Consider the following 24,022-nt stretch of genomic DNA (forward strand, 5'->3'; position numbering starts at 1 on the left):
ACTGAATCCTATTGTGTCAGCGCCGATATGGAGGTCCGAAAGAAACCCATGAGTATTATTCTCAGCATGACCTCGAATCGGAACGTCGATGAAGTTGTTCTCTTCCTGAAGAAGCACCTGCAGTGGACACAGGAGCGCGAGTTCGAGAAGGTCAGTTTCACAATTCTGCACGTTACCCTGGACTAATTTGGGACACAGCCCGGAGTACAGGCAACTTCTAATCCAATTGATCAATATTAATGTGTTGACGGTCAAGTTTTTTTAGGTGGCTGTATAATGAATCCTTCCAATACTCATCGGCGACGCTACAGAGGTTGCTGCTCAAGGAAAACGGCGACGAACGTGCCCCGTCTACTGAAGGCAGAGCTCTGCCTATGGATGGCATCGCAGCACTCGACATTCTAAAGGAATCCACACAACAGGTACATTATCGGATGATCAGGTATTGAGCCTCTTTTTACATACGTGTACATTATCCTACGTGATATTACAGCGATTCCTGTGCTCGAAGATAAGCCAAAGTCTGTTTCGCGATTGACCGGGTTCCAGCTTGATGGCTTTTTGTACACTTCTTTGAGATTGTATTGGTTGTGCAAGAGCCGATAATGCCAGAGAGTGGTCTTTGCTTCTGCAATGTTTTGATTCAGCGCTACCGATGCCAGGATGATTGACGCAGCGTCTCTTTCCCCTTGCATAAGCAACGAAGGTGCGCCTTCTCGCCTCATCTGCAGATTCGAAGGCTTGACATGAAGGGCTTTATATATGGACGATCTCAATTGCCCTTTCAGGGTCACCCTGCCGGAAAAAATCTCAGGATCGCGCACTCAACAATTTCACATCTCTTCGAGGATCAAGTTCAAGTCTCTGTTCTACGGGGAGTGACAGAATTTCGGAGAGCGCGACATCGACTAGCCCATCATCTTCAGTAAGTATCCCCATTCCAGCTACTATGGAGTGTTGATTGCCGTTGTGGCCGCGTCTATGTCAGTTCTTGGGTCACGCCCATTTTTTTGGGGGACCACGTCGAAATTCAAGTGTCCAGCCGTTAAAATTCATTAGTCCAACCATTCATCTATTGCTTTATCTACCAGTAATAGTCATATCATTGTTAACACCGCTGAGTAGTCACACTGTTCATGAAATCTACGGTATTAGTGGGAACAATGGAATAAGATTAGTGCCAGCGAACGGGTTCGAACTACCGGACCGAGCTCCATCCGCGGCCCCCCTACGGAAGTTCGGTTCGTTCGAAGCTACTAATAATAGGTTCATAACCACAATACTGCCGACATGTTCCCCACGAACGTCATATTTTATTACGATGCGGACAAGAGTCACAAGACTCAAGTCAAGTTCGCCTGGCACCGTCCAACGCAATGGGTAGCTCACCGTTGGCGACCCGCCCTCCTTTTCGACGTTGGGCTTACCTAGTCTTGTTTACCATCGCACTCGTCTGCATCGTTCCTTTTCATTCCTCGACCTTTATCTCTTCGGTGTTTCCTCAATCTAGTCCACAGGAGTTTGCCCGTCGCTCCCAGATCCTCTCCAAATGTGCCTACATACGCTCCAAATCCGGGCCTCCACCCAATTTCCACCACCGCACCCAGAGTGACCGCTACGCAGATTCCGAGAACACGACTCCCGTTCTTGTGCGCAACGAGACTATATGGACTGCTGCTAATGACGGCCACGAGGTTCTCAATGGTGACCTCCTCATCCACCGTGGTCTCATCAAAGCCATCGGGGATGTTCCTCTTTCCCTGATTCGGCAGGTTGAGTCAAAACACAGGAAATCAGAGGTCGTCGATGTTCACGGAGCGTGGGTGACCCCTGGGATTGTAGATTTATATTCCCATATTGGTGTTGGTAGCGTGCCCGAGCTAAACGGTGCGTTCATTTGCTACTCTATATAATAGCTATAAGATACCATTTTTTGCAGGTGCACGCGACACAAACTCTCGCAAGGCCCCCATCTTACCCTGGTTGCGCAGTATCGACGGGTTGAACACCCATGACGCATCATACGAACTTGCCATAGCTGGAGGCGTCACAACCGCGCAAATTCTCCCTGGGAGCGCAAATGATATCGGTCAGAGTTGTCTCAATGAACACATTGTCTAATTGCTGATCATAAACCTTGTCTACTAGGTGGTCAAGCGTTCATAATGAAGCTTCGTCCTACAGCCGAACGTTCGCCTTCTTCCATGCTCCTCGAACCTCCCTACACCCTCAATGGCTCTCACTTTGATCACTCTCTCACACCCTGCTGGCGACACATGAAGTCTGTTATCTCACTCGCTCGATATTCTCTTATTTACCTTCTCACTTTTGATAACACCTGACAGACATGCATGTGGTATGTCCCAGAAGACGCCTCGTTATTATCCTCGCTCACTTACCCGTAAGGTGAAAACCCCTCTCGTGTCTATGGCATGACGCGTCTCGACTCTGGGTGGAACTTCCGCGCCGCCTACGACAGTGCCCGAAAGCTGCGTGACGCTCAAGACGATTTCTGCGCCAAAGCAGAGTCTAACTCCTGGGACGATCTCGCGGGAAATGCATTTCCTGAAGATCTGCAATGGGAATCCCTTGTCGATGTGCTCCGAGGACGTGTGAGGCTTTCCGTGCACTGCTATGAGGCAGTTGATCTCGACGGAATCGTCCGTGTGCGTTCAAATCTTCTTAGAATAATTCTTTTTTAATTTATATGCGCATTTAATGTATGGGCGTAAACAGCTTACGAATGAGTTCGAGTTCCCAGTAGCATCGTTCCATCACGCTGGAGAAACGTACCTTGTTCCGGACGTGTTGAAGAAGACCTGGGTGAGTCTTTCCTCTCCTCGTTGCCCGTTCACAACTTCCTCTAATGGCATTCATTTCCACTAGGGTGGTACACCTGCCATAGCACTCTTTGCATCCAACTTCAGGCCTGATGGCCCATCAAGATTCAAAAACCGTCGCCACCGAAGCTGATGCTTATGTTGTTTCCACTGCATCGTACAGTGTTTCATGTGACTGCCATGTCATACTATTTCGAGCCCACACGTGTTCTCACTTATCACGGTTAGAATAATGCGGTATCTGAATGGGCACCCGACTACACCGACGAGGGTGCTCTCCAACGAAGACTAGCAGTAAGACCTGCCCACCTCGAGAACATCAAGATAAAAGCCTGCTTGCTGAGGCTCTATTCGAGCTCTTCGATCCACACTCAATCTCAACTTTAGTACACTTTGTGTTTTAACAATCCGAAACAATGTCACCCCGACCCTTCGTCAGGAATTTGACCTTCCAGTCGTGAGTGTCCGTGATCTCGCTTTGCACAAAAATTTCACCCAACGTTTCGTAGCAACGACCTCGGCAGGGAGGTCACAATCATGCTCGCCTAAGTCCCAACCTGGACGGCCTCTACGAGGACTTCTTCCCGATAGTTTGGAAGTAAGTGCGTCTACTTCTGTTAGGGAATATTGCAATTGTTTCAGGGTCAGCAAATTCGGGAAGTCGGGTGGGTGTTGCTATTCTCTTGCTGCCAAGTTGCCGACTTCCATATGAGCCCTCTTTCCAGGTTCATACTGGGCTACCGCGACCTACACGGCCCAGTAACATGATCGACAAGATCAATAGTCTTGGAAGTCGCTTATATATTGTATAGGCTTGCTTTCTCCAGAGCCCAGGTCGAGAGTGGGAAGGTCATCAGCGCTGCGACCTCCGTCCATATCAATGTGAGCGACTCTCATCTACTCCGAAATTGCTAGCACCAACGCAAGCCATATGCAGAACAGCGAGAAAACAATCTTGACAGAAGCCAACGATATCTATTATTTCTCTGTAAGTCTGACTTCCGCTGATCTTCATCTCGACCGCTGACGAATACCTCGTGTAGCCCCCTCAGAAGCACCAGAGCATCTGTTATAGTTTCCTTGTTGAATATTTTTATTATTTGTCTACTGCGCTATCGTCTAATTACATGTGCAGGACTATCTACCATGACACGAAATCCAAAGCACCCTTCGCTCATCAAAAGGCAGCTACTGAAGAGGGCGGCACACCCTTCCTTTCCGCTCCACCTGAGACGGAAGACTATGAAGCTGGTCTGACTGTCATTGGAGAATTCAATACGGTGGAGTCATTCTGCCGGTACTTCAATTGCAGTGTACCCTGTCCGTGATCGATTATACAAAAGTAGTTGAGTCACATTTGTTATATAAGTGATAGCGCCAGCTAAAGTGGCAAAACCCGCTACCTTACCTATTTTTCTTTGTCTTTCCCATTTTACCTGCCAAATCTCAGATTATGTAACCATGCTTATGTCCCAACACGTCATTTTTCGACCTGGAACGAAAACTGCCGTAGGCTCACGTAATGGTTTACTCTTTCCTTTCACAGTTTGGCTTATGTCCACACATTCTAGCGGTTCGTTCAAAATACATTCAGTCTCACATATATCATACAAGTATTCACTGTCAAAAACTGTCATCGCTTTTCATACCATCCCGAGTGCCATCGGCATGCGTCGTTCTTCATTCCTCTCTCGCTCTTTTTCCCAATTGCACTCCAGCCATGGCATCTGATGCACGCAACTTAGAGCTTGATGCTCCTGTGTCATATTCGGATCCACTGGCTTGCGAACTCAATGGCTCCATGTCCAACTTGGACGGGTCCATCACGCGAACAGTGTGTGCGTTCAACTGATAGACCTGTTTGGCCAATTAGTCGCTGATTGTCTGATATTGTGAAGCACTTATGCTTACCCGACGCTCTTTCCAATTGAATGCGTGCAAAGTTGCTCTCACCATGACAAGGGTTCCACGCCTGAGGCTAGAGTACCAGTCTTAAGGTGCGATGAGCTTGTTAGCTACGTCCCTAATATCGAGCTAACGGAGTTTAGCGTTAACGTGCTGGTACAGCTCTCCTCCATAATCAGGCAAAACGTTTGGCTCATAAAATGTGTTCGTTGTGACTGCTGCGTCATGCGTGTGTTCCTTCGTCGTCACTGTCTCCGCCGATGAGGAACCTCCAACACCTTTGTTATCTGGAGTACTGTCTGTCTTGCTGATCGCTTTTTTCGTCACTCTTGCGCGCTTTCCCTGCATGGCCTGCTGCATGGCCTTGGGTACCTATGACATCATTAGCAGTATAACATTGGTCATCCAGTGTTTCGTACCGCGTATAGCTGCTCGGTGTTGACAATGATGGAGAAGCAACGCCGCATCCAAAGATGCATGCAAGCACTGGTGGTATGATGTATGGCAGTTTTCGTACCAGGACGAAAAATGCCGTAAATGGACGAAAGTATCGATCATATAAGCACAACTTACCATGTAAGGCCCGAAAAAGGGCTGGAGCGATCGATGAGCACAGCCAGTTACTATCTGGAGGCGAGGGTACCACATAAGGCGAAAACGACTGTTACTTAAAGGCAAAAAGAAAGGGTGCTCAGAATCGGACAGATCTACCGCAAAAACGTGAAAATCAAAGTTGACAAGACCCACTCCCTCACGGTAGCGGGAACATTTGTCATTGACACATTTATCCTTTAATAGTAGCCTCTCATGCTAATGAAGGGAGAATTTATCTCGTCTCTCCCTTCTTTGCACTCATTTCCTCCAAGGCGCCATATTATCTCATCGCATGTCACTGGGATATCTCCCACAGTGTTGACTCGCTTGAAGTCCCAGTGCAGAGTATCACCGTCCATGGTGTTCCTCATGGTGTGGGGACAATACGCACTCTGTTGACAGTCATGCGTTCCCAATTCGAATGGCTCCGTAGTCACCTGGAAACCACGGCGTACGTACTTCATCAATGCCATCACACCTCGCACATTGGTGCCGTCCTCCAAATACATGCGAGGGTTCACTAAACTCTTTTTCTCCTTGGTCCACTGGGGGTAGAGACAGACGAGTGAATGCGCTGTGATGTAGTTCATGACGGCTGTTGAGTGATATTGTAGGACCGGCATGATGACATTCGGCCAGTCAGTGATGATGATGTCTACCTTCTTTCCTTCCTTATCCAACTCGCATACCTTTTGGACCGCTGATGTGTCGTACCCTTGCTTTCGTCCTCCTTTTGATGTGACTTTGTATCCTTCTGCAGCTTTGAAGTGATTCATTACTTCATCTTCAAACTCCAGCGTGGCATATATGTCCATGTCCCGTAAACCCACTGATCTTGCTTTGGCTTGTACTAGATGCAGTGCGCTTGAGCCTGAGATAACTGTTCCTGTCCGCTCTAAGAGGGCAAGCAAGCCGTCGACGTCTTCCACAAATGTTCCAAGTACATTGTTGCGACGCTTCTCCAAGTACTCTTTCACCCCTTCATTGTTTTGGACTCTGGTTTTGGCCAATGCTTGCAGGTCTGGGAGTGTCAATTCGTCGAGTATGATAGTGTACAGTTCTGCGCAAAGTAAGTCTAAGTCGCCATTGAATCTTTCCATGTCGCTGTGTCTTTGAGATTGATAGATTTTGGAAGTGGTGAATTTAGGAGTCTTTGTCGCTTACTCCTATTTCGACGCCATTCCTTCGGCTATTTTTTGGTCATTTCACGCTTAGTCACCTTCTCATATTAATTTGAGAGTTCAGACTGGCAGGCTCGCCTCAATCACTGACACGAGAATCCCCTGCATTGCTCGCCTTGACATGCAACCTTTCACCAGCTTGCGATGGATTTGCTTTACTCTAACATGCCTGGGTTGAGACACTGTTAGGCTGTGTGACGAGGCTACATTCAGTGATATATGATCCCAAGTCCAAGGTCAGTGCGGAGTATCGAAAGCAAGCTTATTGTTCTGTGTTCGTTCGTTCGTTCGCTGATTGAGCCTCTAAATACAGTATTCCTGGTCCCAGTACGCTGACCCATTAGCCGAGCATGAGTTCCATTGCCATTCCGCTCGTGTGCGCAATATAACTATATCAGCCAGCAATTATTTTCACCTTCTTCAAGTTACGGCCCTCCCCATCGAGACATGTGTATTTCCGAATTTGATGTTGTTATCCTGGTTGGTTCAACGCACGGAAATAGGAGACTTGCGCTTTTTCCTGCCCCAATGTTGTGCCGTTGTTATGTGATAATCAGAACTCCAATTAGATTGGGGCACGCTGTCCTGATGTGGGGGAGTTTACCGATACTGTTGCAATCATACAACATTTTAAATTCCTTTTGCTAAAGGAGTTCGATATGCATGTCCGTGTTTTACCTTGGGCAGAGGCTGAACAGCTTTTCCGTGCACTGTCACTGTGCAAAGCATCCCAGACCCTTGAAAACATCAACATTTCCGAACGCCGAGGCTGTTCACATCTACCACGACGATGACCTTCTTTTTGAGGCCATGGCAACTTGGCCGCATATTCACTCCCTATCATTGGTGAACTGGTATCCTTATCCAGCTACCCTTACATTTCGCGGGTTGTTCGCGGCGCTTCGTCTATGTCTGCATTTGCAAGACCTGCAAGTATCACTCGACGCTCAGAATATCGATATCGAGCCTGAAGTCGAGTCATCCCAACATACTTCCCTGAAAAATTTGACCGTGGGCTCGTGCGAGCTCGGAGCCGTGAATGTTGAAGTTGTTGCTCGCATCATTTACTCCATGCTCCCTGCCGTCAGCCAAGTTATGTGTTCAAATGGCGGCGTCGCATGATTGTGGCACAACGTCTACAAGCATCTCGGTCTGTTTGGAAACAAACCGTACTTGGCGCATGACCACTGCATCACAGAAGCAGCCCTGGCCCTGAGTTAGGGTACGCTCTTGTTTAGAATTATTACTGTCAGATACTAATTCCATGTTTAGGAGGCTGAACACATGCAGATTGATCACCTGAATCTGGAGGGATATGCTAATCTTGAACGCTGGGTGGCTAACCTTGATAAGCGGATAGAAGGGATCTCACTTCAGCGGTCTGGCTATATTATCCAAGTGTGGTGTTCTTAGTTTAATCTGACAGATGATGGTGATGCACGCTGAGATCTAATGCCTTTGCGGGACGTCACCAACAAGCGGCGAGCTGGCAAAGGCAGGAAGGAGGACAGGGTATGGTGTGTTGTTATTCGCAACACCAGTACTGACCCATCTTTGTAGGTCACCGAGGGCAGCATGACTGTAAAACCCATCGTTCACGAGATTTAAATGCAGAACCCGGTGATCTTCCTTGATCCACCTATAGAATATGTACATGCAACTTGGATGAAACAATTGCATGACTGGTTGGGTATGTATGATACGGTATCTCCAATTGTTCAGATACTTACTGATTTGAATAGGCGTTATCTGGTTCTCGATACGACACGGTCAACATTCGACACATCAGAAACTCAACTAAGTGTTTGTGTCTGTGTCGCGGCTTACGAGTAACTCCAAGCCAGAGTCAACGCCAAATACAACATGTGGCAGTAGGATATTCTCAGCCATTTTGGTGGGAAGCTCGGAAATGCGATGAAGGAGATGCATGCCTCGAAAGTCCTATGACAACTTGTTCGTTCGACGTGTATCCTTCTTCGATTTCTTCACATTCAATCTCTGGATAATACTTTGATCAAAAGTTACTGTCCGCATCAATTCAAACTGATCGTCGACTGAACAATTCCTTCAGACTTGCTGGTTGTTCAAAGGTCTAGTGTAACTGAGCGCATTGAGCTCCTGCATCGCCACATTCGGGATTGATCTGCCAGGAATGCAAGTGAGCGAAAACAGTGAAGATTCATAGGGAGATGCACTCGCAGCAGTAAGATCGATGACGCAAGGGAGACCGAACATCAGGAAAATACCATTTGACTACAGGTGGCTATATAGTCGCTGTAGTACCTGTAGTCCCATTTGTCAAGTCCCTTCTACATGTGGCTATATAGCCACACGGCTCGCTATGAGAGTCACTGGTAGCTCGTCATAGCAAGCTACAGGAGGCTACAGGCTACTAACACTAGTAGGACCTGATAGTTACGAGGCCAAAAGAAATGTCACCAGTGCTCACATCAGATCATTTTCACACGTTATAATGTACAATTGGTAGGAATTGAACCCGACACCTTGAACAATTATAAGTGCATCATTTTTACAACTAGGCTACAAGACTACTTGTATATTCTTACAATAATAGAAATATATACCAATGCAATATGACAATATTGCGAAAATTCCATCAAGTCAATTATCACACGGTTCAATGAGTCCAAAATGGTGGCAAGTTAGAGCACCTTCCTTTCGATTGCAACAAGTCCTCGCTCGACACGCCAACTCCACCGCAAGGTGGCAAGTGATTTTTATTTTAACGAGTTCAAATATTGACGGCAAGATGTTTGGTGTGTCTGTCATAAGTAGTTTGTAGACAGGTTAATATCACACGAGCGCTGTAGCTGCCTGGAGTGACCTGTAGCAAATATTTCTCCAGCTGACTCCTGTAGTAGCGGTGACTTTGGCTATATAGTTCATCAGGAAAGCGACGCGAAAATGGTAAAGTGTTAGAAAGGTTTATTTAAAGTAAAATTCATACAATATATATCACAATTGTACCTCAAATTTATAAGGGTATTTTGTAAGTAGGTTGGGTTTAGGTACCGGTTGGGAACCCATTTTCAAAGTTATATACCATATGTAACCGTATGTTTTTACAATTCAAAGGCCATATAATAAGATATCAGTAGCAAACATTATATAAAATAAGTGATAATAACAGTACGGGTATGTATACCAACAGCCAACTAGGTATCAACATACGTGCACATCCAGACTCGGTTCTGGATGTGGCACATAACCACATATATATAGATAAGAATCATGATGTCTGGATGCGCATCGAAAACCGTGTCTGGATGCGCTAAAAGATCCGAGTCCAGAACGGTCTATATATATATATGTATATATATTGATATATCAAATAAAATTAGAATTAAACTACCATTAAAGTACAAGGAAAGAGTGTAAGAGCGGTATGACTTGCAATTGGCAAGTATCACGTGATATTTGAAATGGCAGTCCCAGGAGAGACGGACAGCACCAAGAAAACACTACAAATAATACATTAATTATGAGTGTTACGCAAGTATAATTCTACATCCTTTCACATGAAATGCATCTTCTTGGCCAAATTAGCGTGTTTCTCCTTACTCTTTCCTTGTACTTTAATGGTAGTTTAAGTCTAATTTGATTTGATATATTAATATATATAGATATATATATATACCGCTCTTACAATATGTATATTGCTAATATTAGAATGATATATTTATATATAGACTATAATATATATGAACGAGAAAATACTTAACATTGTGAAAGCCCGCGGTGCATAAGACCATGAGGCTGTCGAGGGTTCAGGGCAGAGAGGATATGTAATCGATGAGGATAAGTAATGATCGATAAGATGATAAGATGAAAACGAACCTTGAACACAACCAAGATGGCGCCACGCAAAGGCAAGAAGAAAGCTACCAAGGACGACGACGACGTGAGTGAATGTAATGCTTTGTGAGGAAAATAACGTACGATATACACGAAGGTTGCGTCGACTAGCAACACGTTTAAACTGAATACCCGACCGGTTCAGGCAACGTTGACGAAGGATGACGTCGCGCTCGAAAACGAACGACTGCGATGCGGCTGTTGCAGCTGCAAAGATTGGAATGGGGAAGATTAATATACTCACAATCGCGAATATGCTGAAGTTCGGAACGTACAACGACCGGCTGAAGAACAATACGCACGTCAACAAAATGATCGCGTCGTTCGAGAAGAACGGAATTCAGTGGGGGACGCAGACGAACGCACTTCCCATCGTCATCGAGAGATCACGCATTTCGCCTGGGCAAACATTAGAGGGCAGCTGGACAGACTCCACGACGTTAAAGGAAGTGAAATTCAGAGATCAGGAGCCACTTATCTTCGCATCAGGTCAGCATCGTGTCGCTGCATTGAAGAAATACACAAAGAGATTCTCGGACGAAGCAGAAGAGCTTCAAGCGCGACTTACGCATCTGGAGGGAGAGGAGAGTATAACGAAGGAGGAGGCAGAGGAGCATGCAGATCTGCGCATACGACTTGGGGATATCAAAGGCCACTTGACCAAGACAGGAATGTGGGGAGTCGTCCTCTATGACAAAGGTGAGTCATAGTGCATTATAAAAATTAGTGCACATCGAGAGCCGAGTTCCGATGTGACGCGACCTGCTGTACAGCTAATGTATTATGATCCTTGGAGGATGAGTCGTCCTCACCTTGACCCGACCATGGGAACTGTCCTTAAGTCAAGGTCAAAGTGGTCGCCCTCTCTCATCAACCTAGGGCTGACACACAATTTGTGCGCGCCCTCAGCAAAACCCATGCCGGGCTGCCCAAAGGTGATGGCATGTCAGCCAAAGTCCACAGGGTACCACTTTAACAAAAGTGGCAACACTGAACATCATCAAGAAAGATGGTGTGATCATGGGGGTACCAAGGAAAAGTCAGGAATGCGACGATATTGAGCGAGCTACAGTCGGAATCAGCATGAAACATGGATGGTTGTGAGAAAAGTACAGAGTTCAAGGGAAGACGATTGGAGAACGAAGGTCAGGATATAAGAATACAAAGAGGATAGTCGAGGCCCCAGTCGAGTGAAAGTCAAGAGATGCATCAGAGGAAGGAAAGCGAAAGCGAAAGCGGAGAGATACGATAATCAAAGAATGCGAAGGGAAGTCAAGTCAAGTCAAAGTCAAGAGAACCAAAAAGCGAACAGTCCAAGGGAAAGCCAAGAGATGTGACGATCGATGAACCAAAAGTCAAAGAGAGTCGTAGATCAAGGAACCAAACAAAAGTCAAAGTGGAGAGAGATGAAAATCGAAGAATGAGAGAGGCAAAGGAAACAGTGAAATTGAAAGCGAAGAGATGGAACGATGAACCAAACGTCAAAGTGAAAGTGAAAGTCAAAGAGAGGGGAATGGAGGAGTCCAGAGATAAGATAATGAAGGAATGAAAAAAGCGAAAAGGGAAAGCAAAGGTGAAATAAAGACGTGGATAGAGAGAGCTAGAAAGCAGGAAAAAGCGAAAATGAAAAGAGACGATACGATACGATAAAGGGACACAGGGAAAAGACTCAAGTCAAAGGGCAGATATAAAAAAAAGGGAAAACAAGAGTGAGGGACAAAGCGAGCGAGACAGATGGAAGATGACAGTCAAAGTCAAAGCGAAGAAGAAACCCCCATGTGAACACACGAGGGAGAACCCGAGATGAGAGATCAGGAAAATGGAAAAGTCAAGGAAGGGAAGGGATCGGAGAGGGAATAGAGAAGAAAGTTGAAGGATGAAGGGAGATAAAATCCAGGAAGGGCAGCAAAAGAAAGGAGAATGAAAGGAAGGAGAAAGACCAGTGGAAGGGAGAAAAGGGGAGAAAGATGATAAGATGATAAGATACGATGGAATGGAAAGTCAAGTCAAGACAAGGGTAAGGGGAGCGGGAGGAAAGTCAAGAACCGACCGACACGACAGCAACAAAAAACATGGTGGCGCAGCATAGAGGGTGGGAAAATAACAATATGAGGAAAAAATGGTGAAAATGAAAAACATAGAGAAAGACGGTGGGATGGTGGGGGGTAGCAAGGGAAAGTCAGGAGGGCAAGATTTGAGGGAGCTAGGGAAGAAATGAGGGAAAATCATGGATGGTTTTGAGGGAAAAGGGGAGAGTGAAAAGTGAAGAGACAGGGAAAAGCAAGGCCAGGACATGGAAATATGAAGGGGACGGTGAAGGGAAAGTCAAGGGAAAAGACGAGGGAGAGATGAAGGAAAGATGTGAAGAAAGAAAGGGAGAAAAAAGGGAAAAGTCAAGTGAAGGGGCAAAAAAGATGATATGAGGAAGGAAGTGAGAGAGGGAAAAAGGAGAGTATAGGCGATAGGAAAGTGTGAGTGGGAGGATGAGAAAAGGAGAAGTATAGGGAAGGGGTGAGGGAAGGAGTGAGAAGTGAAGAGGGGGCGAGGAAGGGTAAGGAGGGAGTAAAGTGTAGTGAGAGGGTAAGGGGAAAGATAAGGATAAGGAAGCGTAAAGTGTGGTAAAAAGGATAAGTGAAGGGTAAGGATAAGGAAGGGTAAAGTATAGTAAAAAGGGTAAGAAGTGGAGGGTGTGAGTAAGATAAGGAAGTGTAAGGGTGGAAATGTGAGGGGGATAAGGAGGAGATAAGGGTGGGAGTATTAGGGTTATGGGGCCCCCTAGGATCCGCTAGGATTCACTTTTTTGCCTTTGTTTATCATTCCATACATTTTATGTGGCCCTCTGGGACTCCCACTGTGTGGGAAGGTATTCACATTGATTACTCATGTCATGACCTACTACTATAGTGGCCTTCCAGGACTCCCACTGTGTAGGAGTATCTACATCATCATTCATCATATTATGTTTCAACATACAAGTGGCCTTCCAGGACTTCCACTATGAAAGGGAACATTACTATTCATTATTCATCTTATATTCTACTACCATCTGTATCTGCATGCTATATCAGATATTTCTTTATCACTCTATCACCATAGTGACCTTCCAGGACTCCCACTGTGTAGGGATCTCCTAATATTCATCATACATCATACAATCTATCATACCAGTGGCCTTCCAAGACTCCCACTGTGTAGCAGTGTCTCAATATTTATTGTCCATTATTCACTCTATCAGCATAGTGGCCTTCCCAGACTCCCACTGTGTGGCAGTGTCCATATCATCATCTACTCTGACATACTAATGGCCCTCTAGGACTCCCATGATATAGGAGGATCTTTATATCCATCATTCATCTCACGTACATACTAACACTATCTATATATATAGTTTTATGTATCTATATTATTTATTGGACCTCCATCCTATCACCATAGTGGCCTTCTAGGACTCCCATGGTGTGAGGATGTGTCAATATTCATTATCCATCATATTGTGTGTCATACAAGTGGCCTTGCATGTCTCTCACTATTTGCAATATTAAATATATCCTGTCATTAATGATTCTCCATATGATATGATAGTGTGATAATTTGAATTGTCTGTATATATTCCATCATCCCACTGTATGAAGGTGTCTCAATATTCATTATCTATCATACACACTATTGTGCTATGGCCTTCCAGGACTCCCACCATGCAGGAGTGCATTCATATTCAATACTCATCTCATATTCTACTATTATAGTAGCCTTCCAAGACTCCCACTATGTGAGAGAGTACTGATCATTATTTTTTATTCCATATCCTATTACCATGGTGGCCCTCTAGGACTCCCATTGTGTGAGAGTGTCTGAATATTTATTATCTATCACATCTTACACTATACCAGTGGCCTTCCAAGACTCCCACTGTGTGTGAGGGTATCTCCATCTTTATTTTCTAACCATACACTTCATAATACTAGTAGCCCTCTAGGACTCCTACTATATGAGAGGGTCCGAATTTGTATTATTCATCATACACTTCATCTATATAAGGATATCTCAATATTCACTACCTATCATACATATCTTCATACTAGTGGCCTTCCAGGACTCCCACTATGTAGGAGTGTCCCAATATTTATTACTCACTATATACTCTGTCATACAAGTGGCCCTCCAGGACTCCCACTATGTAGGAGCACATTCATAGCACATTCATATCCATCACTGATCTCATATCCTACTACTATCTGTATGCATGCATTTCTAAAATATACTATTATATATATCAGATATTTCTTCACTACTCTGTCACCATAGTGACCTTCCAGGACTCCTACTGTGCATGGATATCTCAATATTTATCATTCATCATCCAATCTATCCTACTAGTGGCCTTCCAAGACTCCCATTGTGTGGGGGTGTTTTAATATGATATATTAGTGGCGTTCAAAGTGTTTTCCTGAAAACTCGCTAAGCTCAGTAAGCTCCATAGAATGTCGGCTAACTTTGGGCAAGAATTCAAAGAAATGTTGACATAAGTGTGGCTTAGGTCGGCATGCATAGGGATGTTGTGCCACGAAATCATGGCTGGTGACGAGTCTTGCATATTAGCCCCTCCCCCTCCACGAGTTCCAGAAGATGGTGGGTCCATCTGTTTCCTGTTGTTCTTGCAACACAATACATCAATGTTCTGAGAGAGGGTCTGCAGGCATGCAGACTGTCGAAGTCGTGGTCGTAGGGCAGGCATATCCTTATTCATCATGAGGAACATCACTCCGATTCATTTTGGCAGAAGCTACGTGTTGACTCCATCATATTTGATGACACTCTTGATCAGATTTCTGATCATCATATTTTTCATAATCAATCTAACAATCCTCAGCTTCCAGTTTCCATCCAGCTTGCTATCTTCCTCAATCGTGCTGGCCACTATGGCAATATGATTTCTCTTCAGGATGTGGTCCAATGGGCAGGTATAAGTGCTGGGTCAGTTGTGAATTGCACTAATCATGACATGATTGCACTGCTTGACCAGCATGACAATTCTGTTGGTTTTCCGCATCCTGATTCATAGGATGCTGAGCTTGCTCAGCAATATATGGAGTCCAAAACTTGTCCTGAGTTGTGCAATGGCACTACAATTGACCTATATGCCAAACCTGCCCATTTTGGTGAGACATTTTATGACAGGAAATGGGTATGAACTGGTAATCATAGATCAAGCTTCAAGGTTCAATGTTGCCTCAGACATACAAGCTACAGTCCGCAAACATGTGCCAATTTTTCTCAGTCTGTAGCAATGAGGCTCATTGAGGCAGCATTTTCACATTGATATCAATCTTTGTGCTTGCAAAGGGTCTAAACTTTAGGCAAGACCAGGATTGACAATCATTGGTATAATAGTAGCCTCTCTATAGTCCTTTGTAATTTCAGTGTTCTTAATTTTACTGGACTTGTATCTATTCGACTGTTTGATTATGTATCTGAAAACTGTATCAGCCCAGATCTGTCACAGTGTCACACCATGATACCAGCATCACATGCGTAGATGCAGCGGCATATAATTTAAATTTTGAATCACATAGGACCAAGCTCCGACTAATTCCTACTCAATACCCTGCAGTATAGGTGTAGCTAGCTCTTGAATGCCGATGATGTTCGGATAGGAAGATGATGTTTGGATAGATTAGTGGGCGATGAGATGAAGGAGGACCCACTAAACTATCCAAACATCATCTTCAAGTGCCTTCAAAACCACACTGATACAAAATTGTTTACCCTGGGTTCATAAACAATTTTGGATCAGTGTGGTTTTGAAGGCGCTTGATCCTTCGCCCACTAAACTATCCGAACATCATCGGCATTCAAGTTGGATAACAGTACAAGGGTTCTTCATTTCCCTCCTGCTATCCAACTTGAATGCCGATGATGTTTGGAGGACGAGCATGACAGAAACGCCCTTGAAGAAATTCTTCAACTGCCTGAACTGCGGGGAATCTGGAGTGTGATGGCCAGTGGGGTTCGGACAAAGCAATGGTTAGTAGGCACTACATAAAACAAGTATAGAACAAACCGAGGGACAATACTTTGACACTACTTCCGCCAGCTATGTTTCTTGCTCTCCAGACCCAAGGCAATGCGGCATGTGGCAAGACAGTTCGACCAAAGGCCATCTTGAGTGTGCCTGCTATTCTTGTGTGTCTCGAGGATGGTCAGTGGTGTCTCGCGCCATGCCTTGCGATTTTCATGATATGTGGCCTTAACAAACGGAGTATCCCCAAAGATGAGATGAAAAAGATGCTCCTGACCATAGTTACGGAACTTTGGGATGTCCATCTGCTGAAAGCCAACAACCATATCAACTGTGTACATTCCCTGTGGCCAGACTCGTCGTGGATTGGCACGATCGTATATCGGAACATGTACAAGAATGATGGACAGAGCAGCCTGAGCTGACTGGTGAGTTTCCAAAGATGGCACTGGTCGCCAAATGTCCTCAACTGCAACTGATGCAGATGTCAAAGGTGCAGACTCAACGGATGAGGAGAATGACGATGTCGCAAGCAGTGGTGTTGGTGACATTGAAGTAGCGCAACAGGAATTGAAGTCATCCTCTGGTGGTTGAATGGGGGATAGTGGTGGTGTCGGTGACATCGAGTGGGTATCAAAGCCATCTTGTGCCAGTTGCACTCATGTAGTGGTGTGCATCTCTTGCTCTTGGCCAGGGCTTTGAGCCCAGCGGTGCTTTCCCAAGGACACCTTGGGTGTAAGTTGCGTCTCATTATCCAGAATCTCGATGTCCGACGATGAAGCAGCGATGGATGCCTGTTGTCACTTTGTCTTCTTGAGCTCAGGTGTAAGTTGTGTGTTGTCATCAAGAATCTCGACGTCCGATGATGAAGCCGGGGTGGATGTCTGTTGTTGCTTCATCTTCTTGTGTATGCTATCACGCTTACCCTTCATGTTGAAGTGCATGTGAGAAGGGCAAGTCAGCAGTTTGGAAGAATTAAATAACTCATCAAAGCCGCTGCACTCGGTGACACCATGACGTCGTATGAAGATGTGGCAGCCTGGGTGGCATTGATGGAATACAACGCATGAAGCTTTCCTCAAAAACATCAATTTTTTCAATGTTGCTGCCAAGGGAGTTGACAAGGGCGGGATCATCTGAGAGCTGATATTGTGGGAAGTATGGGCAGTGAACAGCCCACTGCATTGACACTGGTGTGTTGTCCTACACATCAGTAGTAAGTATTGCAACAAAAGGGAAACCAAATAGTGACTCACAGCATCAAACCAGTACAAGACAAAGCGCTGCCTGGAAGCTCGTTCCATCTCCTTGCGACGTTCTGACATCCTCTTGCTCTCAATTCCCTCTCACGCACGCACATTGAGGTCACCTGTCCACATTGGGTCAAGTTGATTGGTTATATGCGGAGGCTTCAACAGCTTATGAACTGGGAAGGCATGTGGAGCTAAGGTGTCACCATGCTGAGAGTGTATTGGCAGATGGGTGATTTGCAACAGAGGGGGCAGATGAGACTGCTGGGATGGCGCGGGTGGTTGCAATAGTGTGGGTGGTTGCGATGGTGTGGGTGGTTGCGATGGCGCAGGTGGTTGTGTTGTTGGCGCGGGTGGTTGTGATGGTGTAGGAGCTATCAAAATATCATGAAATAATGGGAACACAGCAGGCCATCCAGCGCCAACAGACTGAAGTGCATGTTGAAGTGCTCTCAGCCTGTCGTTCGTCTGAACTCCATCATCATGCCAGTAGGGCTCAGCAAGGAGCGCAAGAGTATCCTCAGCAGGAAGCATAAGAGTATCCTCCTGATCATAGTCCCAATTCCACTCCTGCTGCACGATAGGGTGCTGCTGCTGGTTATCTGTCTCAGTGAGATGCACTGGACATCCTCCCACCTCCTCGATACAATGGGTGAGGCACTTTGCATGCGGGCAATGCAGCGCACTCGCTCGTTGGCAAAAGGCACTGTTGCATTTGATGCCTCGCTTGCGTGACTTCTTGCCATTGCCAGTTGAGGCAAGAGGTTGTGTTGAAGGGAAATGAGTGGCGGAAGCAGCACTAGTGCCGCTCATAAAGATAGAAGGTGCTGGCTGAGAACTGGTAAGACTCGGGGAATGACTTGATGATGGGAGGAGGGCCATGATGTCTGGATGTGATAGAATTTGAGGGAACCAGTGGAAGAAGGAACATGATTGATACTGGCAAGAAAGGTTAATGAGGATCAATAACTCATGCGGATAACGCACCCTGGCCATTGGCTTCCCTGAGTTCCCATTCACATTGCTCCGACATATGGTGATTGGAACTGTACCCCCACAATTCGTGCAATCGGTGACAAGGCCAACTGCAGATTCATGCAGAGCCAATTTGGCCAGGAATGTGACATCTGCCTGTTGCAGGGAAGACATGGCAATGGACATTATAAGGAGTGCAGAGGGAGTGAGAGAAGAATATGTGGGTGAGGGCGGGTAAAAGACAAGTTGGGCGAGGAGGAAAGATGGGCGGGAGAGATGAGGCAGGATGGGCGATGAGCACTGAGTGGCCATGATATGGTCCATTTTGATCGGAGCATGAACATAGCATGCCAACTGCATGTGGTGAGTAGAATGGCGGGTGTGTCGGCAGCCACTAGCCATCTACGACAGGCACACTAGTACTAACAGGAGGCGCAATGATGGCGGGCAGCTTTGGAATTGTCACCACATATTACAGTGACCTATCTCCATATAATACGAGGGAACAGACGTGCATAATATCCCGTATGATATGGGCCAGTGGATCATGGGCCCATGATAAAAATATCCTCGACTATGACGGATGGGCCAGGAGGGAAATTATTCCCAATGGAGGTGGGTGGGCCCATGCAGGGAATATATAGAGTAGATGAGTGGGCCGATGTACATGAATATTCAGTAGACGGGTGGGCCGAGGTAGTTGGATATTATGCAGATGGGTGTATTAAGGTAGATGTGTATGAGATAGATGGGTAGGTACTTGTTATCACATTCACAGGTGGGCCCAGACACATATTAAATTAGACGGGTGGGCCGAGGGTATTATAAAATATTGTATTAGATGGGTGGGCCGAGAGTGTTTTATACAATATTTCATTAGACAGGTGGGCTGAGGGTGTTGTATGGGATATTGTATTAGACGGGTGGGCCCATGTGTATCATAATTGTAGACATGACGGAGCTGAGGTAGTTGTACATCAACCAAATCAGGGGAGGTAATAAATCAAAGTTACCGAGTTCCTGGAGCAGCAGGTGATCTCTTGACATGGCCTTTGATGGTGCACAGGTTGTCTTGCAGAATGTGGAATCCGGGGTGTGAGGCTTGTGTTGCCATATGAGAAGCCAAGTTCTGACCACCAAAATTTGAGTCAACCATACTGAGTTCCGAGTTCTGGGGCCCAGGACCTGGGAGTTGACAAATGAATATCTGATATCCAGCACACTTCCAATCAGGTAGTATTTCATTGAGCAATGGATGATAATACATCTTTGACAGCCAAAAATATCCAAGGCTCCCTTATCTGATCCTCACTATCTCCACCCCCTTTAACACCAAAGTCTGGACATCCAGCATTCAGCATCTGATTTCCCAAGATCAACATCCAGCATGAACATCTCTTCCACTCCTGATAGCATAAACATCTGGCGCACTTGGGCCCTGACTGTCACTTATGAAGCAGGGGAATATACCGAACAGAAATTCAAGGCAGAGAAGACTGGAAGAGACCCAGTCATACCTTCTCCCAACCTAGACATTGATCTGGTAATGGCATGTGATCGCTTGGCTGATGTACTCATAAAGGCATGTAAAAATCCCAGTGGGTCTTCCTGCAGATTCGAAAAATGTGTTTTATCATTCAAATTCCTGCATGACAATTCAGATGCAGATGGATATTGCAAGATATAGCAAATTGATCTCCCTGAAGGACACTGGGCATAATGAACAGAGAGAGGCGATGTAGGGATTCATTTCTGGCTGGGCTTGTAGAGACTGTTTTTACCTTACCTTATGTTGGCACTTTTGTAGCTTACATAAGCCAGTTATCTTTTCACCAGTTACCAGTAGGAGTCAGAGTAGTTTTTCATGATATTTCCTCTCCTCTGAGCCTTGAGCCTAGTCCAGAAACCCTTTAGGGTCGAATAGCAGCTAGGTTCTGCAAGACCCAACATTGTTCAGACTCACCATCTGAATTGTTGTACCTTCAGCGAAGTTGCTTGAGAGGTGTCCTCCTGGCCATGAAGACAAAAAGTTGGTCAATGAACCTGCCACAATTCTCGATGCATCTGGTGCCATCATCACATGGTACCTCCCAGACGCCCTGACCGACACCACCCAGGTGTGTAATATACATTGTTACTCAATGGATATTGAATATCAAATGGAACCTACAGAAGGAAATCAGGGAGGCCACTGATTTGCTCGCTCCAAGCCTTGAAAAAAGTGTAAGGGCTGATTGTTACAATAACATTTCACCCCTATCATTTCTTTTCTACCACATATGAAAACAGGCTGTCCGTCTTACACTATTCTTGCTATCTCTTATCCAAGCGGGCTGTCCGCCTCATGTTGCCTATCTCTCTTATCCAAGCGGGCCATCTGCCTCATGTTGCCTATCTCTCTTATCCAAGCAGGCCGTCCGCCTCATGTTGCTTATCTTGATACGCCATTTACAAGCTCCGCTTGAACATTGTCTATATAGACTGTAACACTACCGCTTGTATTCCTCACTTTAATCTACTGGGTTTTACCTGGAACATAGTCTTTCAGTAAGGTCTCCAACCTTACTATCTTGAACCACTATTCTAAGGAAGTCAGCGACACTTGCCTTAGCCAAGAAACCTTTGACCTCTCATACGAGAGAAGACTTACATCTATCAGGCACTCAGCCAATTGTCCATCTGGACTTTGATAGTTCGACTTATCCCAGTTGTAATACTGATGGCAATTGGCGAACTAATCAAAAGTGGTTCAAACGGGGCTCGGACAATGTTAGCACAACTCCTGGATGCATCAATTTATCTCTGGCATGGTTTCAACAGGGACATGAGGTAGGATCTGATGAGATGGTGATTCCAGCAGTCATACTCACCAATCCCAAAGAATGTGTCCGATCCGGAGGTATCTGCATCATTGAAGGGACCTTCCTGCAAGAATATCCTCAAAGCCATTGCAAGGCCAGCAGCCATTGCGTCCATGGCATGATAATTGGAACTCGGGACTTGACATATGGGAGTCCTGAGTGCCATGGTACTGAGTCCCAAAACCCGGAACTCAGCACTCAATATTTGAGACTGGGAGAAGATGTATAAATATGCTTGAATTAACATTTGTGATTGCCGTACACATTTGACAGAACCCTGAACCCTGACATTGTGGACTCCCCGGGTTTCAGGGTTCGGGACTCGTGACTCGGAATTGGATACTTTGTTCTGAATGCCGAGACCTGGAAGCCCAGGTACCAAGTCCCAAATTTTGGGGTTTGGGGGTTAGCGACCCAGAGCTCAGCAACTGTGTCGGGTGTCAGGGTATCTGGAACATTGGGAATCACATGTGTCAGTGTTTCATGTTTCATGGTTCATGTTCTGTGATTCGGGAATCAGGCATCAGGGACTCAGTATTCAGAACAGTGTCGAGTCCCAAGTGATGAGTCCCGAACCCTGAGCTCTGAGTCCTGAGTCCCGAATGTGTTCATGTTCCATGATTCGGGAATCGGGTGTCAGGGACTCGGTATTCAGAACAGTGTCGAGTCCCGAGCTCCGAGTCCCAAACCCCAAACCCTGAGTCATGAGTCCCGAACCCCGAGCTCCGAGTCCCAAGTCCCAAATGTGTTCCTGTTCCTGTTCCATGATTCAGGAATCAGGCGTCAGGGACTCGATATTCAGAACAGTGTCGAGTCCCAAACCCCAAACCCTGAGTCATGAGTCCCAAACCCTGAACTCTGAGTCCCGAATGTGTTCGTGTTCTATGATTCAGGAATCAGGCGTCAGGGACTCGGTATTCAAAACAGTGTCGAGTCCCGAGCTCCGAGTCCCAAACCCCAAACCCTGAGTCATGAGTCCCAAACTCTGAGCTGTGAGTCCCAAGTCCTGAACGTCGGGATTTGGGGTTCGGGACTCATGACTCGGGGTTCAGGACTTGTCACTCGGGACTCTACACTGTTCTGAATACTGAGTCCCTGACGCCCGATTCCCAAATCATGGAACAGGAACACGAACATGTTTGGGACTCGGGACTCGGAGCTCGGGGTTCGGGACTCATGACTCAGGGTTTGGGGTTTGGGACTCGGAGCTCGGGACTCAACACTGTTCTGAATACTGAGTCCCTGACACCCGATTCCTGAATCACGGAACACGAATAGATATTTGGAAGTTGGTATGTGATTTTCAGTACTCATTACATCATGTATGGAACATGGATTTCAAAATTCTGAACTCAGTGACTAGGGCTACTCTCCTCTGCCTATCTTCAATCTGTCTAGGATGGTGGCATACATCTGCATCTCTGCCATCATATCACGGATGCCCTCCTATTGCTCCTCAAATAATATCAGGAGGTGTTCTCTTATCCACCTCAGTCCCATCAGTGCTGGAACTGAGGTTTGATCCACCTGCTCTGGAAGAGTGAGACCATCATTCTCAACACCACCCTAGAACAGATTAGTCATGAACCATGGAAATGGAATAAAATTCTTACTAGTCAATGCTGGTAGTGAATGATACAGCAAGTCATTACCTGATCCAATTGTCATGGTTCATTCGGGATTGCAGTTTGTCTCATCCACCATGGAGTATCATAGTTGTATACAATCCGGGATGGATCTCCCGTATCTGCGACATCATGAAACTCACAGAGGTGGGATGAAAAGATGTGGTCCAAAACCATGTTCCAGGTGTGTCCAGGAAACAACTGAAGAATATGAGCGACTGGGCTGGGAACAACCAAAATGATGTTCCTTTGTATGATAAGGATCAGCTCAAAATAGGCTGGAGTTTTGAGCTAGTGTGGATACTTGCTATTTCTACTTATAAGGAGCCCATACTTTCAAAACATCGAAATTTAATAATTAGACACCTGGAGTAGATTTAAAATATATTCACTATCATATACCTAAATTTACAAAACAATCCAACAAGAATTGAGTGCTGAGGAAGTGAAATAGATAAGAAATTGAGTGTGGGAAAGTTCAAAGACCCAAAACATCGAAAATGATCAGTTGGACAGTAGCAGGACTTTAATGCTGGGTCAACTCAGATATACACCACATTACTTCCACAAACCTCTAATCTCAGGGCAGTATGTAGTATAAGTTGCTTTAGTAGTCCACCATATATCCTATATATTTTGAATGATATATTTGACCTGTACCATATATAAATGTGACTTTGTGTAAAAATATGTCAATTGTCACTTTTCACAGATATGTCATTTTACTTGTCATTCAGTCAGTCCTTCATGGATCTTTCTAAAACTTCAAATACATCATCTGGAACATATATGAGAGGTATAACAGGTATCTGATCACTTATCACAAGCTTGATTACTATGTAGGCTTCTCATCAGTAGAAATACCCCCTGTACAGAATGTACTACTTGTAATATAT

The 24,022-nt window shown here is 45.5% G+C and overlaps 8 protein-coding genes across 8 annotated transcripts; 3 read left to right on the forward strand and 5 right to left on the reverse strand.

Moving 5' to 3' along the window:
* Nucleotides 1-1,526: 1,526 nt before the first annotated feature.
* On the forward strand, nucleotides 1,527-2,928 carry HD556DRAFT_1221767 (uncharacterized protein; the record flags this gene model as incomplete). The annotated part of the gene is made up of 7 exons (XM_041296817.1): nucleotides 1,527-1,871; nucleotides 1,924-2,089; nucleotides 2,149-2,281; nucleotides 2,346-2,356; nucleotides 2,407-2,666; nucleotides 2,737-2,823; nucleotides 2,887-2,928. Coding segments are annotated over 7 exons (1,044 nt in total), but the record flags the coding sequence as incomplete, so codon positions are not given.
* A 328-nt stretch (nucleotides 2,929-3,256) lies between these two features.
* Nucleotides 3,257-3,829, forward strand: HD556DRAFT_1375058 (uncharacterized protein; the record flags this gene model as incomplete). Its single annotated transcript, XM_041303068.1, has 5 exons — nucleotides 3,257-3,297; nucleotides 3,391-3,438; nucleotides 3,483-3,505; nucleotides 3,566-3,599; nucleotides 3,653-3,829. The coding sequence occupies 5 exons, from the start codon at nucleotides 3,257-3,259 to the stop codon at nucleotides 3,753-3,755; spliced, it is 249 nt and encodes an 82-aa protein (XP_041159762.1). The 3' UTR covers nucleotides 3,756-3,829.
* A 691-nt stretch (nucleotides 3,830-4,520) lies between these two features.
* HD556DRAFT_1443734 (uncharacterized protein) lies at nucleotides 4,521-5,224 on the reverse strand (the record flags this gene model as incomplete). Its single annotated transcript, XM_041306662.1, has 4 exons — nucleotides 4,521-4,697; nucleotides 4,752-4,831; nucleotides 4,880-5,117; nucleotides 5,165-5,224. The coding sequence occupies 4 exons, from the start codon at nucleotides 5,222-5,224 to the stop codon at nucleotides 4,521-4,523; spliced, it is 555 nt and encodes a 184-aa protein (XP_041159763.1).
* Nucleotides 5,225-5,758: 534 nt separating this feature from the next.
* Nucleotides 5,759-6,280, reverse strand: HD556DRAFT_1214509 (uncharacterized protein; the record flags this gene model as incomplete). The annotated part of the gene is made up of 1 exon (XM_041296646.1): nucleotides 5,759-6,280. A coding segment is annotated over one exon (522 nt), but the record flags the coding sequence as incomplete, so codon positions are not given.
* Nucleotides 6,281-10,394: 4,114 nt separating this feature from the next.
* On the forward strand, nucleotides 10,395-11,945 carry HD556DRAFT_1308738 (uncharacterized protein; the record flags this gene model as incomplete). The annotated part of the gene is made up of 4 exons (XM_041300186.1): nucleotides 10,395-10,442; nucleotides 10,660-11,095; nucleotides 11,239-11,360; nucleotides 11,664-11,945. 4 exons carry the CDS (start codon nucleotides 10,395-10,397, stop codon nucleotides 11,943-11,945), a joined length of 888 nt encoding a protein of 295 aa, XP_041159765.1.
* A 4,532-nt stretch (nucleotides 11,946-16,477) lies between these two features.
* Nucleotides 16,478-17,038, reverse strand: HD556DRAFT_1443738 (uncharacterized protein; the record flags this gene model as incomplete). The annotated part of the gene is made up of 1 exon (XM_041306663.1): nucleotides 16,478-17,038. The coding sequence occupies one exon, from the start codon at nucleotides 17,036-17,038 to the stop codon at nucleotides 16,478-16,480; it is 561 nt and encodes a 186-aa protein (XP_041159766.1).
* A 177-nt stretch (nucleotides 17,039-17,215) lies between these two features.
* HD556DRAFT_1443739 (uncharacterized protein) lies at nucleotides 17,216-18,952 on the reverse strand (the record flags this gene model as incomplete). The annotated part of the gene is made up of 5 exons (XM_041306664.1): nucleotides 17,216-17,341; nucleotides 17,418-17,618; nucleotides 17,672-17,722; nucleotides 17,774-18,604; nucleotides 18,653-18,952. 5 exons carry the CDS (start codon nucleotides 18,950-18,952, stop codon nucleotides 17,216-17,218), a joined length of 1,509 nt encoding a protein of 502 aa, XP_041159767.1.
* A 2,387-nt stretch (nucleotides 18,953-21,339) lies between these two features.
* On the reverse strand, nucleotides 21,340-22,267 carry HD556DRAFT_1308740 (uncharacterized protein; the record flags this gene model as incomplete). The annotated part of the gene is made up of 4 exons (XM_041300187.1): nucleotides 21,340-21,374; nucleotides 21,511-21,712; nucleotides 21,766-21,950; nucleotides 22,078-22,267. 4 exons carry the CDS (start codon nucleotides 22,265-22,267, stop codon nucleotides 21,340-21,342), a joined length of 612 nt encoding a protein of 203 aa, XP_041159768.1.
* Nucleotides 22,268-24,022: the final 1,755 nt, after the last annotated feature.

This window comes from Suillus plorans (genome assembly GCF_016647745.1).
Source record: "Suillus plorans strain S12 chromosome Unknown HD556scaffold_31, whole genome shotgun sequence".
Classification (NCBI taxonomy): Eukaryota; Fungi; Basidiomycota; class Agaricomycetes; order Boletales; family Suillaceae; genus Suillus; species Suillus plorans.